Raw genomic sequence first — 19,639 nt, forward strand, 5'->3', positions numbered from 1 at the left:
TTGGTTATCTACCTTGTTTCTCACATGTTCTAAACCAAGGGTAAATCACATGCATCAGGTTTTACAGTAGCTACTTTCTATAATAGCATACTAGAAATTGTGGTATTCTAGGCAGACGTGATTGCCTTGTCCAGTAAGGTTGGGGAACATGCCAGCATTGCTACTGGGGATTCAAAAGGTATAGTAGTATTTACAAGGCTCTGGGAAGCTGAACTACAAAAAGATTTGATTAATAAGACCTAACCCTTAATCTAGGATTTCCCAAATTTATTGGAGCAGGGGACACTTTTTCACAGCACGTTTTACTGTTCCTTAAGCCGATACAGAGCTCAACCAGTTTGGGAAAACAGATTACAGTTTAACTGAAATCTGACTAAAACGTTCTTGGTAAAGAGCCCTTGTTCAGAAATACACTAACTATAAATTATTTCCCAACTAGTGTTTTCAAAAGCAGGTAGCAAAAATGGCCACTGTTAAGCTAAGGGTGTTTAGATGTTAAATTCAAGCACATTCAATTCTACAAGGACAGAAGGAAGGGATTTAGGAAAGTGGCTTGGAATGAACACTTAACACTATGTACCAGGTATATTCCTTTTCTAATTTAATCTTCAAAATGAGTGGCAGAAGCTCATTTTATGAGTAAAGAAACTAAAAATAAAGGTTCAGTTATTTATCACTAAGTGGCAGAGCTGGGAATGGAACTCAAGTCTGTGTAACTCTGAAGACAGGAAAAAGTTACAGGTTTCAGATGAGTGCATGAAATATATTTATGATGACAAGCATGAAAAAACCATACCTTACAAGTTACTGTAGAACATAACTTGAAAACTAGAAAAAGACTTTCAAAAGTCTGCAGGTCCATCTAAAATAGATGCTAAGCATTACCTCAATTAGATTTCCTAATGCATGATGTAGACAAATGTTTGGACTGATAAATCCAGCAGTTACAAAAATTACTTGCAACTCCTAAGCCAAGAGCATTTTAAAAATTATTCAAAAAGTAGCTATCAAAGATTCCAATCAATTCATTACTGGTGAAATATACAAAAACTTACAGGAGTCACAACAGTTCCAAACTATTAATTTATAAAAATAGTAACACACTTCTCAATATGAACAAGAACATCAGGATTCACTCTCATCAATGTCCTTATCTGGGTCTTGCTCAGCAGCCTCCTTTTCCTGTTGCTGTTTCTTCCAAAGCTTGGCCATGGCCAGGAGCTTGAGGTTGGGTTGGTTCGCAGCATCTTCGGGAAAGATGTAATCATAGTACTCTTCCCAGCCTGCGTCAGACTACAGACAAAAAATAAAACAATGAAAAGATAAGCCAACACATGGCTGAAATACTCAACTGCAGTTACTTTAAAGTGGAGAATTTTCACTGCCAAACCCAGAGTTCAAATTCATCTCATGTTCATCTTATGAAACAACATCAAAGCCCATCACAGCAAGAACAAGGGCTGGGCCTGCAAGATCGGGAGTGAACGAGTAGCTGTGGGGTTGGTGTTGCTGCAAGGGGAGCTCGTGGAGAGCTAAAAACCAGTGGAAGATCCTAAAAATCAAAGCACAGCTCCTCTGTAGTCAATCAAGAAGATACTCTGTGTCTCCTCCTCCATCTTTCAGTCTTCTAAGATTTTAAATTTTTAAAGACTTACTTCATGTTTACCTGGTAGTGAGAGCTATAAATCTGTGCACTATTCCGACTCCCTGTCCTTACTGCCCATCTCCAGTCAGTCACTGATTTGGCTTCCTAAAGGTCACTGTAGTTCCAGCCTGTACCATCACTTGCTTACAACAGCCTCCCGACAGATTTCCTCTAATCTAAGCTCCTCGAGTATGCCTGCGGGAGATGCCAACTACTGGGGCGTGTCATTTTGTGCAGAAGCGTCTGCCTACAGTTTACAAAGCCTCTGGATTGGGTCCGACTTAGAAGTTGAATTTCATTTCCCTCCACTCTGACCTCCTGCTTAATGTTCCAGAAATACCACACTACATGCAGTTCCTGGAATCAACCACCTCCAAGAGGTCTTTGCCAACTGTCTCCTATTCTCTAGCCTTGGGTGGACCATACACCCTGCTCTCTGCTTCCATGGTAGCCAGACTGCAACTGTCTTCTACTCCAGGCTGTCTCTTCCCATGCTCACATTGTAAATGGCACATAAAAGTACAAATTCAAAGTCAGATGCATTTTCGCTCATCTGACATGAGATGACCAGCTCCAAGGGCTCAGTTCTTACCCCATCATCAGCCTGGACCTTTCTTCTTTTCTTGACTTTCTCTGGCATGAGTTTGTCTACTCTCTCCTTATCTGATACTGTTCCAAATTCATCTTCAAAGCTTCGCCATGATTCCAGCAACATAAGTCTCTCTTCCTTTTCTTCGCAGTTTCTCATGGTTTTGTTAGCCTCTTCATAAATTTGTCTGCATTTAGTCAAACTTCCTTCTTTCCCTGAAGACAGCTCAAACTGGGCAAAGCTGATCCATACCTTATGAAAAATTATTATAGAACCAAATTAATAACCCTGTCACCCAGAAAACATTCACGTAGTAACAATAACATGAATTTCTAGTTAATGATATCTGAACATACTAATAGGATTCCAAAGAACACACTGATTATATGCTTCAATAATGCTGAAGCTGTCTGCTTCTATATCCAAGTAAGTTTGAAAGAGTCTTAAAATCCTGAAAAGAGCTGAACTTTTTATTAAATCCTGTGATACTGAAGTTATTCCCATGCAGTATAAATACTGACTTGGTATAAGCTTTATATTGCAAAGTCCTCTGAGACTCACGGGCACCTTCTAAAAGCAAGGAAATCATTAAAAACAAAACCAAAACAGAACACTTAAAACACAGAAATAAAATATCTCCTTCAGGACTGCTGATTTAAGCAAAATCAAAGATCATCGACAGAGTGCAGGATACCTTGACATGCTGTGTTCGCTGAAGCAATCGTCGGTAAAGATTTCGTGTTCTCTCCGTTTCTTCCTGCTCAATTTCAAAGTCAATATATGATTTCCAAAGCACCTAATAAAGAGAACTTAGTCAGTCTTGACATTTAAAGAGCAACATGTCCCTAGCCAAAGCTGAGCTTAACTGCCACTCCAACCTAGGACATCCAGAAACCCAGGATTTCTATGAACAATTAAAGACTAGGCAGCATGTGGACACAATAAAAATACTGGCATTTACAAGCCGAAATTTGGCTACAATTCTACATTATGAGATAAAAGGCTTTGGATTCATTTGTGGATTCTCTTTCAGAGTTTTTCAAATGCTGGACTTACCACAAAAAGCTCAGAGACTTGCCAAGTCTCCCAGACATTGCCAAGATCCTGTCACATACAACTGACGTTGCCAGGGACATGCCTAGGCCAGGATATACTATTCTTACCTCCACTGTAAATTCCTTCATATGTCTGAATTCACTTCAACAACTATTCAGTAAGCAGCAGCCCACCTGCTAGGTATGGCCTGTCAGGGAACAAGGATGTAGTCACATGTGGCCTGGATGCCTGGGAGCTGAGGCCAACCGATGGAACCAATAACACATAAGGCCCTGACCTAGTGCGGCTGGTGGAGCCCAAGCCATAAAATGCAGAGTCACATTAGGGCAAGACTAATAAAAGGGCTGGGTGATTTCAGTGGCTCCTGGGAGATTCACATGGTGCTAGCTGTGGTTTGGCGCCACCTCGTGGCTCAAGTTTAAATACGGAAGGGATGATTTCAGGTCCTGTGGCAGGCCAGAACAGTGGCAGTAGTAATTCCAGGAATATCCTGCTTTACGTACAGCTTCTTTTGCTGGCCCAATCTGGGCAAAACTGTGCTAGGAGAATCTGGGGATGTGCAGTCTCAACTTCCAGTTCTCCAGATGGGGCTGCCTGCTGCCTGTTTCCATCCCTTTAGTTAGCTTTCTGTTTGAGGAAAGGAGGCAGAGAGCCAGTCACAAACCCTATTATATCCCAACTCATCCTGGTGTCACAATGGGGTTCTGGGCCCTGGTATCCTACTTGAGGGTCCCCTCACCCCCATCCTTCTTCTGCTATCTCCCACACAGAAAGAACTAATCTGAGCAGACAAGACTACAAGTAAATTTACCTTTATAATGTGAAATGCACACACATTTAGATGGTTATCTAAAGCAATGCTGGAGAAGTATCTAAAACAAGATTATATTCAACTTGAGATCCCCACCTCCGGCATGTCTAAGCGTGGCTGACTGATGGCTAACTCATAGATTGCCCGGGCTCTCTCAATATCACCAAGGATTGTCTCTAACTCTGCAAACTTAATCCAAGAGGTACAATTTTCAGGTCCAAATTCCAAGAACTTCTCATAAAGCTTCCGGCATCTGTCAAATTCTCGAAGCTGCAGCTCCAATTCTATGTAACCTTTAAATAACTTGTTCTTTGGGCATTTGCCTATGGAAGTTCCCTGGAAAATAAAATGACCAAATCACTGGGATATGTGGGTTCAATCTGTGCACAGACATCACCAACCTATCCCAACAACTGTTCTCTGTTGCAGAAGAACATGACAAGCCACTCTTTCCCTCTGTGGTATCACAATGTCCACACTGGTTCTTGACAGAAGGCCAATTGAAACCCTCTACTTCCCCCACCAGTCAAGAGGGCCTATGCCCATTGGGGCCTGTTCAGCAAGAGAGTGTTTCAGAACTGTCTGCACAAGTACTCTGGATTTTACTTAGTATCTCAGGAGAATGTAGGGAATATGGACGTCAAATGGATAAAACATCCCATAAGTGAAATGGTAATCATAGAATGAAATCTGCCTTGCTGCCCACAGCCAGGGCAAGAGTGGCTAGTAGAAGGATAACTGCATTTATACACAGTATTTAATCCTATCAAGACACTTCAGAATAACTGTTAAGAGGAAGGTGCATGTAACACCCCTGAATTTTGCACATCAGTCTATTAAAGAGCTGATTTAAGACCTAATGTGAACTAAGATCAGATCTTTCCAGTCTGAGTAAAGAGCTGGTAACTGGGAGCTACAGATAAAGCTTCCAAAATTAATTTACATTTTCACCCAATCCTTCTTCAAAGGCCATGCATTTTCTGACATGTCTCAGGCTATAAAGGCAGAACAATTCTGTGGCATTCTTAGTAGGAACTATCCAACTTGTAGGCACTGAGATTTAATTTTCTTCTCATAGAAGTCAATGATGCATCTCGATCCTTTCTTTACTCACCAAAGCTCTTCTGGCAAATGGTAAATTTTTCTGTCTTATTTCAAATTGTGCGTATAGTAACCACATCTTGGCAAATGTGAACTAGAAAACAAAAGCACAAAACACCTAAGAGAGTCACTTCAATGACACTGAAGTATGTCAAAAATTTAATAAAAGGCCACATGCGATTAGATTTCCCTACATATTCAGAGCGAAGACAGACGTGTTTTCTTGTTTTTAAGCAAATAGGATGTTTATTTCATAAAAGTTACAAACAGGAATCCAGGTACTTTATTGCACTGCATGGTCCTGCAGCCCCTGGTGTTTTGTGCGTATGCTGGTGAGCAGAGAGAACACACCACCTCTATTCTAGAAGGTAACTCGGCCAACATCTCTACTTGTTTCTCATGCTGGGAAGTAGGGCAGAGATAACGTCTCAACCATTTCCAAAACATGCACCAGGTGTTCACCCAGGCATGCGTATGTCCACTCGGATGCCAACAAACACCTGTTTGTTGTTTCCTGCACGTGCTGTGTGCTCTCTGGATGTGCATCTTCCTCCATCCTCCTATGAATTTCTACATTATCTGTATTATTCATCACTTAACACAGGCTGTCCTCTCAACTAGACTGTAAGGTGTTTTCTGAGGCAAGGAGCATACCCGGTTCTCACTTGAGCCTAGCACAGCAAACTATTCAAACAGTAAGTATTACTCGCGAGAAACAGAAGTAGGATTTCGACAGTTTGGAATAGAACACTTATAGCAAACATACCTTTTTATGAGGGATTAATTCCAAAGAAGCTTGATATACCTGTCTCGTCCTCTCGGGATCCTGTATTAGGATAAGAAATTTTCACAAAATATTGAAGTCTGTTACTAATACTTTCTACTGATATTAAAAATGTATACCCCCAACACTGAATATGTTTTTGCAAGTTGCTATTTTCAAACTCTGATTTAATCATTTATGATCAAAAGTGAACTACCTTTAGCCATCAAACTTTGGTTAAAGAATCACCAACAATATAGCCATCAAACTCTGAGAGCTTCTCTGTAGAAAGGCTTTTCGCCTGATAGCACAAAGAAACAAAGATGTTTTATAGTCTCCACAGTAGAAAGCTAATCTTTCCCAATTAATTTACACAACTGATTTCTGAAAATCCCACTTGATCTTTACTAAAAACAAAGATGTGCAATCTAGCTGTGATCCCTACTGATGAGACAATACAGGGTATGATATGAAATTAAGCTAAGGACTGGGTCATTGTTCCCTTTCAAGTCCAAGTACTAATCTTCTTGTGCCTCAGGTTTAAAACACAAAATACGACGGCACAACAACAAAAAAACCTTACCTGTGCCCACAACAGGTATACAGAGTTTAAAAGGTTACAGAGAGAATACATAACTGTATGGCTGAGAACCTAAAACCAAATTCCTGTTTCTGGGACTGTAAATATCAGTTACCACCCACGGTGGCTGAGCTGTGGCCAAGCTGTACACGCAGGGCTGAGACAGCCATCAATCAACAGCTGATGTGGGATTCCGTTATTTACCTTTGCCTCCAATTCCTCATAGAGCGCATAGTTGACCCACAGATAGATGTAGCGCTTCCAGTGCCGCTTCTCTTGAATGGGTGGCACATTGGCAATGGCTCTTTCATACACTTCTCGAACAGTTTCTGCTTCGGCATCACTTTCCACCAAGCGCAAGTAGTCAAACCACGCATCGTAATTGTGTGGATTAGCCTAGAAAGATGCCAAGTTTAATGAACAAAAATCAAACCAAGAGCTACACTTGCTGGACTCCATGAGGGTAAAAGAAGACACTAGATTGCCTTCTTATATTTTAGCAACTGTTTTTCTAGATTCCTCATCCTATCTCATTAAAACAAACAAACAAACAAAAATGACTGAGATTTTATAAATAGAAAAGAAAAAGGAATATAGAGGAGAGATTATTAGCCAGGTGTCTCAGAGCAAGGTTGCTTTCATATACAAACACCAGCCCCAAGGTAAGTACTCAATAATTAGATGCCTATTATAAATGTTTTTGTTTACATATGTGACTGTGAATCATTATGTCTAGATTTAAAATTACAGGGGAATTAAAGTTTATTTATTTATTTTGAGAGAGAGTGAGCATGAGTGAGGGAGGGGCAGAGAGAAGAGAGACAGAAACCCAAGCAGGCTCTGAGCTCTCAGTGAGGAGCCCGAGGAGGGCTCGATCCCATGATTGTGAGATCATGACCTGAGCTGAAACCTGGAGTTGGACGCTTAACTGACTGAGCCACCCAGGTGTCCCAAAATTACAGTGGAATTATAACCATCGTCACAATTGTGACACCTGCTCTTTTCAGTTAATAGTCATTTATCTTGAACATATCTTGCTGACCTCATTTAACACCAGATTCAGCCTTTTGTTTGGCCATATCCTAATTAATTTGACTAAGCAAAATATTTTAGATATACAGCAGACCGGTAAAGGAAAATGCTACGATCTTGAATTCAAATCAAAACAGTACATTACATGTGAAGAGATGAGAATGGAACTTTATCTATCTACATTTTTTGTTCAAGCAGTTAAGCTAAAAAGGAGTGTACAAAAACTCAAATCTCTGAGTTTGGCTAAATCTCTGAGTCTTCCTTCTTCAGAAATGAGTTCAAATGGATTCCCAATTTTAATGTTTATTTAATTTGAGTGAGTGAGAGAGAAAGAGGGAGAGAGAGAGGGAGGGAAGGAGAGAGAGGGAGAAAGGGAGTCAGGGTGTGAGCAGATGAGGGGCAGAGAGGAGACACAGAATCCAAAGCAGGCTCCAGGCTCCAAGCTGTCAGCACAGAGCCTGACACAGGGCTCGAACAAACCCACGAACTATGAGATCATGACCTGAGCTGAAGTCAGATGCTTAACCAACTGAGCCACCCAGACTCCCCAAATGGATTCTCAATTTCTGCTCAGGTTCTACAGTGCACAACCAGCAATCAACATGTGAGTGGCAGAGCAAACCTGAGTTGTGCTTGCTGGCCTTTTCCATCAGTCCTGCTTATTCCTATTGAAACAGCTGCCAATTACTGGGGACACATCACCAAGGGCATGATTCCTGCAAGCTCTCCCTTGCTAGCCCTCGCTTTACTGTAGCTGCTATAGTTACCCACATAGTTCAGCGTCCACGCCAGCACTCACCTTCACCTCTTCCTCATACTGGAATCTTCGCTTGCTCACAATGATGTCTTCAATACCCCGCCTATCACCAAATTTCTTCTCGAAGATGGTATAATTTTTAAAGAGTTCTTGGGCCTCCTGCTTTGAAATCCTATCCAGGGCATACTTGTAGATGACCCGTACCCTTTCAAACTAAAAGCAGACAGGATGATTATTTCTACAACACAGTATCCTCATTTTACTCACAACGTGGAAAGTAATTATGACAGAATACATTGCTTGGTAGATTCTGAGGTCTCAAAGTGTCCAAAATAAAGACTTTTCTTCTCCCTCTTGTTGAGAGTATTCATTTCAGTCAGGACAGACTGGCACTCTCCTTTGAGCTCCATATTTAATACTGTCTACCTAAGGTTGTCGGTCGGATGTCAGCGTGCATCTCAGAATAAATAGGTCCAAAACTGACCTCCTGTTTCTCACACCAAACCTGGATACCTCTGTCTTCCCAGTCCTGGTAAGCAACACCTACGGTCATGCACTTGCTCAAGCCCCAAACCTCCTGGGTCCTCCTTGATTCTTCTCCTTTCCTCATTCCCCACATTCACTACTTCAACGAGCCCTGCCACATCTGTCTCTGCAACAGAGCCCTTCGCTTCCTCCCTACACCCAAGCCATCTGCATTTCTTCCCTGGACCACTTCAAAAGCCTCCTCACTTCCCCTTCTGCCACCTTCTTCCCAATATGATCTCCACAAATAAGCTAGAGACTTTCCTTCGAATATAAATCCTGTCCTACCACTCTTCTGCTTAACACCCTTCACACTTCCCACTGACCCTGGGACAGGATCTGAAGTCCTTATCACAATAAGTGTAAGACTCTGCATTTGGACCTCAGTGCATCTCGCTCGATTGTAGTATTTAAGTTACTTTAAAGAATTATTTCCATGTATAAGAATAGAACTGACTTATTTGTGGGGCAATCTTTGTTTTCACTTCAACTTCTGTTCTCTAAGCGCTCTGGGCTTTTGTTTTCCAGGTTTATTACCTGTAGAGCCCTTTAGTGTGGAGACCAAATGACGAATTCTCAGTTTACACATAATATTATCATTGATACAAAAGCTTAATTTTCAAGCAAAGCACAACACAATTAGGACATTTTAATACGATTTATAATCGCTTGGCTCCCAATCTGCAGCTAAGCCACAAACATATACTGTTTTCTTTTAGAGATTTGAAAACATTTTTTCCAAGGGTAAGATGGATGTGAACTCAGCGTGCACAAGAAGTCATCTTTCCTAGGCTGTTATGCAATGTAATTGAGTTCTTCAGGTGTACTTACTTCTTTCTGATTTTCTTCAAATCTGGCAAAGGCAACATAAAGGTGTTCATCCATATGTTCATCTCCAAAGAATTCAACGGCTCTCTCGTACACTTTCCGTGCATGGGCAAAATAACCATGTTTTTCTTCAAAGCGGGCATACTTGATCCAATTCTTAACATCAGGGTGCACGAGAACAAGTTCAGGGGACTTAAGGAAATACCACGCAAGACAATGAGGCTTAAAAAAAAAAAACCCACCAAACCCAACCCCCAACAATGCTAACTACAATGATAGGGTTGATAAAACATGGGCAAAGGCAAAGAAACACTAATCTGTAACCTCTAGGAGTGGGCCGTGTCTTGTTCACCCGACTTCCTCCAGTGCTGATTCAGTACTTCAGTAATGGGTACAAGTGAGTGTGGAGAAGTGAAAAACCTGAAGCCTGTTTATCAATGCCATCCTGAATAAGTCATTAAATTGTCCAAGACTCAAGCATTATCATCTGTAAATAGAGAAAAAGACCACCAACCAACCTCACTAGATGACTGTTGGCCTTAAAGGAGGAAATGGGTATAAAGCTCTTAGCAGATTTGGACCAAAAGAATGTGCTCAATGAATGGCACCTACTGTATTATATGCTCAGTAATGTTAATGTTTGAATTAATGATTAAGAAAAAAAAAGCACAAAAACAAAACTGCTAACTAGAGTCAGAAGAGAAAGGTTTTGCTTTATTTTTTAACTGAAATGTAGTTGACATTAAAAAAGTTTTAAATTACCATTTTATTTCTTAATAGGATGTATCTATTTTTCTTCTACCTTGCTTGAGGAAATCGTGACTTCCAAAGTAGTAACACCTTCAAATATGACAATGATGTTAAGAGCAAAGGCTCAGAAGCTGCGGCTGGGCTCTGAGCCCACCTCTACCACCACCTGCGAGACCCTGACCTCGCTGCTTAGCCACTTCCGCCTGGATTTCCCATCCTGCACACTCAAGTAGATCCTGTGCTCAGGGCTGTCCTGAGGACTGAATGGTGATATTTGTAAAGTGCTTCCAGCAAGGCCTGGCACATAACAAGTGTCATAAAAGCTTCCGTTAAACTGATATTAAAATGTGCAGAGGTAATGGAGACCTTAAAATTATATATTAAAGTAGATTTTTGTTTATCCTGGTATTTATGTTCATCGAAGTCACTCTTACCACTTAATTTGCAAATACCAAATCACTGTTCCTAAGCAAAATATGTACACGGGCGCACATGCATGCACATATCCACACACAAACCAGGCACATGCACACACGCTATCCACCACCCTATACAGATTATAATCTTAACCTGAAACACAGCTAATCTTGGCAGATTCTATTTCATTTTCATTCTTGTTTCAGAGAAAACAAGGTTCAGAAGTGTTAACTGACTCATCTGAGGCTGCCCGACTAACACATGCCAGAGAAGGGACTCGAACCCATCCAGCTGGCCCCGGAGCAGAGCTTCTTGCAATACACTCTGTTTCCCTCTGGTCTCCATCCTTTGGCGGGGCCTCCGGTAGTGCTGCTAATGACCAACACCCTAGAAAAACCTAGGAAAAAAACCCTGGAGAAACAGGACTGGCTACAGGAGCCAGAGCCTTGGTGTGTCACTTTCCACAAGGAACCACAGCATTAACGCCAAAATATAAACAAACCCAAAGTTTCACTGGAAAAAAGCTCAATTACCCAGACTACGAACTTTTATTCTGACTGTCCTGTGTCTCTAGAAAATATATATGTAGCTTACAAAGCTGGCTGAACTTGCATCTTTCATTCCCGGCCCACGTTAATGACCGTCCATGCGCCCACACCATGACCACATTAACGACTGTCCCTGCGCCCAGACCGTGACTGCACCTCCATGGGACGAGTGGCACCCAGGACAGTAACAGCGCCACTTGGACTGGCTGGAAGGATATATCGCTCGTAAATGGTGCGGGCCCGATCCACCTCTTTGTATCGTAGCTCAAAGTTGATGTAGGAGTGCCAGGCTTGCTCCTCAGGCTGCCACTCCATCCAGCGCTCAAACACCTGCCGGGCGCCAGCAATGTTCCCTAACATCTCTTCCATGTACGTGTACTTGTACCTTTAATAAAACCATCCAAAAATATGGGTCATCGTCAAAATGACTTAGGGAAAGAAAATAATCTCCAGCATTTGTAGTTTTAACTTTGTTAAATGTGAAGAAGACTTAGGCCTTTATGTTCCCCAACAGCTAAATCGAACATGGTTTCTTATCAAAATACAGATCTGCAAGGATGAACCATAGGAAAAAAAGGTAATTTTTTCTTAAAAAATTGCTTAGTTCAACAAGATATTTCTTACATATAAAAGATTACAACCGAAATTTTAGTTTTGATTACACAAGCTTTATACATTGTGATTATGACTACATACTACAGACATGAAAAAGCACTTACAGAATGTTTAAAGAAAAAGTAGGACGTAAACTAAATACATACGATTACAACTACAGAAATAAAATAAATGCACAGAAAGGCAGAACTTTTCTAGCTTACAAAAAGCTGCTTCAGTAGATGAGAAACCTACCAGAACTGGTTGACTCGAGGCAGAGTTGTTATGGCCCGGTCCCAGATATTTCGGGCATGGTTGACCTGGCGATTCTTCATTTCCATTTCTGCATATTTCAGCCAGAGTGTAATATTTCGGTAGTCTACATCTAAAGCACGTTCGTATATGGATCGAGCCCTTAAGAAGCCAGATTTGGAGAATGTCAAAGTAGCACACACAACATATGTGGCAACTATTTCAAACCACCTGCGGTGCCCTGCTATTTTATCAGGTGTCCACCATGAGCCAGGTTTTGGGCATATAAAAGTGAAAAGACAGGTTTTCAGGAAGCTACAGACTCTTAGAGAAAGACAGACATGAATGTAATTACAATGCAATATAGTAAATGTTATAATCAAGCTTTACATCAGGAAGCAAAAGAGAATAAAAATATCTAGTGCAAAAGGCTAAATAATAGGTAACTCTAGAGTTGAGAAGTTGAGGAAAGCTCCAGAAGCCAAGGTGGGCGAGGAGGGGTGCTCGTTCCAGGCAGAGAGAAGAGCCTAGTGTAGGGCAAAGAGACACTGTGTCCTCAGGAGTGGCAAGTACACAGGCACGGCGGGGGTAGTGGGTGTGCCATGCCAGGAGAGTGCAGAAAGGCTGGGCAATAGGAAGAGCCAGGTGGTGACTTGTATTTTGTTGGTCAGCAGTTTTTGGAGGAACGATTTTTATTTAAAAGAATCCGAATACAGAGAAAGCAGAAGAAACTGCATTTCTCTGACTGTAGAGTGTGTGCTGGTGGTGACACCCACCTACAGCATCTCCTCTGTGGTCCCCCCAGGACTCTCCTACCATAGTGCCTCTGAGGCCCCTCAAAGGACCCTAGGGTTCCACAGAACAATTTAGAAAATTACTACCAGAGGTACACTCTTTTTCACTCATGCTTTACCTTTTCCTATTTCTTTTCTGTCTCTTAACTTACATCTTTATATATGAAACTATACACTCAGTAATTTTACCTTTGAATCTCCTTTAGACTCTCTTCCCATTGTGCATATTTTATCCAGTTACTAATCACAGTTCTGTTTTTTCTTATGTTATCTTCAAAAGTCTAAAGGAAGGGATAAAAGGGTCAAATTGAAGGGAAAAATAAGTAAAAATGACATCTTCATTTGTCCATTAATCCTGTTCTTTTTTAAAAATGTTTATTTATTTGTTTGAGAGAGAGAAAGAAGGGGGACAGAGAGAAAATCCCAAGCAGGCTCCATGCTGTCAACACAGAGCCTGACATGGGGCTTGATCCCACAGACTGTGAGATCATGACGTGAGCCGAAATCAAGAGCCCGACACTTAATCGACTGAGCCACCCAGGCGACTCCATTAATTCTATTCTAAAAAGATTTATTCATTTTGTTGTTATTTAGGAGAAATTACATCCTGGAATCCTTGGAAATAAGAAACTCATAATGAAGGTTATAATCTCAAGTGTTTCTTTAAAGTCTTACATGCAAACAAAGAGAAGAACTTTAGATGTACAGAATTATTAGCAAAGTTGTTGATATCTTCTCTTATTACTGATAATAACTAACTGATCCTTTAATATACTCTATACTTATTTCTAGTATAAAAATGTTTTTGACTATTTCACTCCTCTCAGTAACATCTCCAAATTTCATACATCACTCTTTAAACATCACTAGTAAGTAAATACAACAGGGTTAGTGGTTTAAAACTACTCTCTAGAGTGAGGATTCTAGGGTAAGGAGGTCAGATCCCCAAGTCTTTTCATGGCTCTTTCCCAGGTCTTAAATCCTACTGCAGAAAGTGGTAGAGTACACAACGCGGCCTTGGTTAAGTCCAGCCCCTTACAGCTGTCACATGTTTCACTTGTTAAACTACCACCTCTTTGGTTAAACTACCAAAAATTATGTCTCTGGTGGATTTAATTTCTTTATACTTTTAAAGATAATTCATGGTATATTTTATAAAGTTAAGCAAAATGCAATTATCTGGTAACCAGAAGTCACACTACTCATGGGGCTAGAAACGATAAACTATTCTTATGCTATTGCCTCTCTAACCAATGAGGAACTCTGCAAACTCTGACAATGTTATTAACAGACTGGAAGGTATCACCTTGACTGACCTTCCTTTTCCTTAGTTTGTAATCATTTAACTCTTCTTCATCTGTGATCTTCTGTTGAGGTGGAGGTGGAAGAAGCTCAAGTTCTCTTTCTTTAGCTTCTCTTAAGAGTTGTTCAGCAGTTATCTGTACCTCAGCCGGGGCTTTGTTTTTCACCTTTTAAGACAGAAGACGTTTCCATTTTTAATAGATGCTCATCACACAAGGTTAGGAAAACAGACATTTTTTGGGGGTGTGAACTTTTTAAGTATTATTACCAGATGCTCTCTTTGTACAACATGTTTTCATTTCTCTATGAAAGTAAACACAATGTTTTCTTTCTTATGCATGGGATCTATTACAAAGCCATAGGTAAGTCTTAAGAGAAAAGATAGCAAGAATACCAAGTGTCCCCTTTTAGATTAGTATAATAATAAACTTTGAGGTTCCTTAGGTAAAATTCTCACTAGAGGTTTTATCAAGATGTGTGCCACATCTTATCTAGTGTTACAACCTCTATTTAAAAAATTTTTCTATTAATGCCCCAGGTGAACGATAATGTCTCAAGTTGCGTTTGGTTTTTCATGGCATTTCAAATCAAAGATAATATTCAGTAACTTCCCATCATTAGACTGTAAGTTTCTTGAGGTCTTAGAGCTGCCCAACACAACAGCCATGAGCTAATGCAGTGAGTCCAAACAGAGATGGGCTGTGAGGGTAAAATATAAACTGGATTTTGAAGACTTAGCATGAAAAAAAACAAAACTATCGAAGTAAATTTTCCATATTGATTACATGAAACAGCAATATCTTGGAGATACAGAGTTAAAGATAATACACAGTTAAATTAATGTCACCTGTTTTGACTGTTTTTTTTCTTTTTTAAAAATATTTATTTATTTTTGAGAGTGAGTGAGCGAGCAAGGGAGGAGCAGAGAGAGGGAGACACAGAATCTGAAGCAGGCTCTGAGCTGAGCTGTTAAGCACAGAGCCCAATGCGGGTCTTGAACTCATAGACCATGAGATCATGACCTGAGCTAAGTCGGATGCTTAATCAACTGAGCCACCTAGGTGCCCCTTAACTGTTTAGTGTAGCTGTAGGAAAAGTTAAATTACAAACGTAGCTCACATTATACTTCTATTGGACCACTGGTGACGAATCAAATTTTATGGAATTGAATTATAAGACACATTAATTGTTTAATGCCACATGAGGAATCTCAAAATGATGCTAGCTCATATGTAATCACAGATAATCTGCTATGTGATTTATACGCATTATCTCGGGGAATTGTCTAAATGAGTATGTAAAGGACAAGCTCAAGAGAGCCATCTGGGCTGGAGAAACAGGCTAGAGTGAGGGCATCTGCAAAGGCTCAGGACAAAGCCTGTCACGTATTAAGCACTAAGTATCAGCCACCCATGGAAATACCAGATAACATCAAATTTATTGTTTAATTAACTTAATGCCGCTACACAACGCATGCCCTCTCTTTCCTTCAACAATCAGCTGGGCTAACTCCTTGTCAGCCATCAAGTGTCAGCTTAAATATCACTTCCCCAGCAAAGTTTACTCTGCAGACCCCTCACACAACTATTCCATGGCATATTCTACGCTGCAGCAGAGCATTTGGCAAGGTTGCAATTTTACACTAACTCGTGTCTTATTTGAGCACTGCTCATCGCCCGCGTTAGATCATAGCTTCCTAGCTCCTAGCGCACTAATTTCTGCCAAATGACCCCACTTCTTCCCCAACAAAAACACCTCCCAGAAGGAAGGCCACGACGGCTCGGGAATGCTCAGGAGTGACAAAAGCCTGCCCCCAACCACCGGCTGAACCCTCCTCCTTCCCCTGGGCCCGCACGGGGTAGGCCTGCTCCTGGCACCACACCCTCTCCCGCCGCAGGCCCCACGGAGGTTGGAACAGCCCCTCTCCCGGGCCTCCTCCCACAAAGCCCCTCGCGGTCGCCTACCTTGGCCACTTTGGGAATCCTCTGTTTCCCGGCTGCGGTGGAGGCCGCCATGGCTGCAGCAGCAGACCTCAGGCCAACCTGGACCCCAAAAACAGGCCGGAAGACTGGCTGGAACCCCAAAGCGTTCTGACAACAACCGGGATCCCGGAACAGGAAGCGGAACTAGCTGGTATGACCTTTGACTTCCCGCACGCGTCGTGACGCAGTTGTAACTTCGTTTCTGTGGTAACCAGGCTGAGCGTCCTTCTCTGAGCGCCGCATCGCAGAGTTGCAGGTGAGATGGGTAGCGCTGGCCACCCAGCGGGATCGGGATTCAGGGCGTCAGGGACGCACCCCAAATCAGTCTCCGACACTGGGATGACTGTGCGGGACGGGTGGGTCTGTCGAACCGTGGCGCCAGGGAAGGGGAATGGGAACGGGAACAAAGCTCGGGTCCGGACGCTTGGGGGCGGAGGGAGAGAGGCCGGCCAGAAAACTACCATTCCCAGCATGCTAAGGGGGCGAGCTGCTGGGTTCCTAGGTAGCCCGGCGCCGCGTTGCCTTCTAGGCTTTGTAGTCTCTGAGGTCCAGTCCTTTTCCTTTCTGGACAGTTGTGCACAAATAAACTTTAAGGCTTGTAATAAAAAATAACTGAAGGTATTTTAAAACCAGATAATAGGAAAAATTAAAATGAATCATCAGAGTACTGACAAACAAGCCATCCTTGTGGTCAGATAAACAGATGTTTAAATTTTCTGTGAATGCCATAATTACGTAAATTCTCTTAGCCTCAATGTCCTTAACTATGAGACTAAAATAATAGTATATATTTTATCAGCATTAAGGACAAAATCTATGTAAAGTTCTCGGTAAATGATAGGTGGTATAATTCTTGACCTGTCTTCAAAACAGAAAAATTATATGCAAGAAAATGGTTGAGAATTAAAAAAAAAAAAAGACTTTATCTTTTACAGTAGTTTTAGGTTCACAGAAAAGTTAGATGAAGGTACAGAGAATCCTATTTCTCACGCCTGCCATCCCTCCTCCCCCCACTGTCAGTATTCCCCACCAGAGTGGTACATTTGTTACAGCTGATGAACCTGCACTGACACATCATTATCACCCAAAGTTCACAGTTAACATTAAGGTTCACCCTTGGTGTTGTAGATTCTATGGGATTTAATGGCCTATATTTACCATCATAGCATGGTAAAGAACAGTTTCACTATCCTAAAAATCTTTTGTGTTTCATCTATTTATCTCTCCCTCTCCCTTTGCCTCCTGCAACCACTGATTTTTTAAAAATTGTCTCCTTAGTTTTGCCTTTTCGAGAATGTCATATCATTGGAGTTGTATAGAATGTAGCCTTTCCAGATTGGTTTCTTTCACTTGGTAGTATGCATTTAGGATTACTCTATGTGATTTCATGGCGTGAAAAACTCATTGGTTAAGAAATTTTGACAGTTGCAAGTATCCTTTGGTGTTTAGGAAAAATATTTTTAAATATGTGTGTGTGTGTGTGTGTATGTGTGTGTGTATTTTATGTATCTAGAAAAATCATGTCTACCTCTATAAGAAGTGATTCTGGAAAAAAAAAAAAAACTAGGCTGATTTCCCAAACTGAAGTCATTTGTAACCAATATAAAAATATTTTCCATAGCTTTGTACTACCTACATTATTATTTAAATATTTATAAGTAATCTCACTTTTCAAATTCTAAATGAACTGAATGTGATTTTATATCACTATAATAAAGTCACCTAACAAAATAAACAAATAGCTTTTAAGACAAAAAGATGTTTCCCTTAAGTAATTTCCCTTCAATTTGTAATTATGCATAACTGATTTAACAAAGTTTAATGTTAATCATCTCTAGCCTCCTCTCAGAGACATAAACACCTTAGAATGTTTTATTTCTGATTGCCCTCCTTCCATCCTACAGGTTTTTATTGTCTGGTAATTTAACGCAGTTTTTTTGTTTTAATGTTTTTTAATGTTTTATTTATTTATTTATTTATTTATTTATTTATTTATTTATTTAGAGACAGAGGGACAGAGCACGAACGGGGGTGGGGGAGGTGGGGTGGGCAGAGAGAGAGAGACACACAGAATCGGAAGCAGGCTCCAGGCTCTGAGATGTCAGCACAGAGCCGGATGCAGGGCTCTGACTCGTGAACTGCGAGATCATGACCTGAGCAGAAGTTGGACGCTCAACCGACTGAGCCACCCTGGGCGCCCCTGCAGTTTTTGTTTTTTAAGCAAAATTTATCATTTTTACTTTTCTTGTTGCCATCAATGCTTCTTTAGATACACCTGCATGTTTACTTTTCTCTCTCCAGCCTTTTATCTTACGTTTCATTCCTCTCTGATTTTAATTTTATTCTTCCCAGTACATCTTATAGGAGTTCTTCCAATCAGATTCTTTGGTAATTTCTTTCTATCTGTAGTAGATTTTCTTTTTTTAACCTCCATCTTTTAATGATTGTTTAGCTAGGCATAGAATTCTAGGTTAATAGCTGTTTTTACCTTTGCTTGCACGTGCATATGCGCATGTGTGCACACACGTGTGACCAGAGGAGGGGCAGAGAGAGAGAGAGAATCCCAAGCATACTCCACGCTGTCGGCATGGAGCCCAGCTCAGGGCTCCATCTCATGAACCATGATACGATGACCTGAGCTGAAATCAAGAGTCAGACACTTAACGAGCTGAGCCACCCAGGCGCCCCTACCCTTACCTTTACGGTTTTTTTTAATGTTTGTTTTTGAGAGCCTGCAAGTGGGGGAGGGGCAGAGGTAGGGGGACAGAAGATCCAAAGTGGGCTCTGCACTGAAAGCGGAGAGCCCGATGCGGCGCTTTAACTCACGAACTATGAAATCATGACCTGAGCTGAACTTGGACACTCAACTGACTGAGCCATCCAGGTGCTCTCCCCTGCTCCCCAGCTTATCTTTACCTTTTTAAAGATACTATTCTGGTGGTTGGGAAGCTCTAGCCCATAAGGCAAATTCAGTCCATCGGCTATTTTGTATGACCCATAAGCTAAGAATTTTTTAAAAGACATTTTTAAACAATTGAAAAAAACCAGAAGAATATTTTAGGACACACTAAAATTATAGAAAAGTCAAACTGCAGTGTCCATGAGTAGAATTTTATTGGAATACAATCATGCTCATATTGTGTTCATATTGTCTCTGGATGTTATCATGCTGTAATAGCAGAGCTGCATAGTTGCACAAAGAACATGTGGCTCATGAAGCCTAAAATATATATCATCTGGCCTTTTGCAGAGGGAGTTTGCCAACCCATGTACTACTGGCTCCTATTGTTGCTGATGAGAAATATACTCTTAG

At 41.1% G+C, this 19,639-nt stretch overlaps 1 protein-coding gene across 1 annotated transcript; it reads right to left on the bottom strand.

Moving 5' to 3' along the window:
* Positions 1-592: 592 nt before the first annotated feature.
* On the bottom strand, positions 593-16,470 carry CRNKL1 (crooked neck pre-mRNA splicing factor 1). Its single transcript, XM_030310192.2, has 14 exons — positions 16,309-16,470; positions 14,359-14,511; positions 13,232-13,323; positions 12,252-12,410; positions 11,621-11,787; positions 9,691-9,869; positions 8,377-8,547; positions 6,750-6,941; positions 5,969-6,028; positions 5,216-5,296; positions 4,198-4,437; positions 2,929-3,030; positions 2,238-2,486; positions 593-1,293 (listed from the first exon to the last, which is right to left on the bottom strand). Exons 1-14 carry the CDS (start codon positions 16,357-16,359, stop codon positions 1,126-1,128), a joined length of 2,064 nt encoding a protein of 687 aa, XP_030166052.1. The 5' UTR covers positions 16,360-16,470; the 3' UTR covers positions 593-1,125.
* Between the last annotated feature and the right edge of the window lie 3,169 nt (positions 16,471-19,639).

The sequence above is a fragment of the Lynx canadensis genome, chromosome A3 (assembly GCF_007474595.2).
Source record: "Lynx canadensis isolate LIC74 chromosome A3, mLynCan4.pri.v2, whole genome shotgun sequence".
Taxonomy (NCBI): Eukaryota; Metazoa; Chordata; class Mammalia; order Carnivora; family Felidae; genus Lynx; species Lynx canadensis.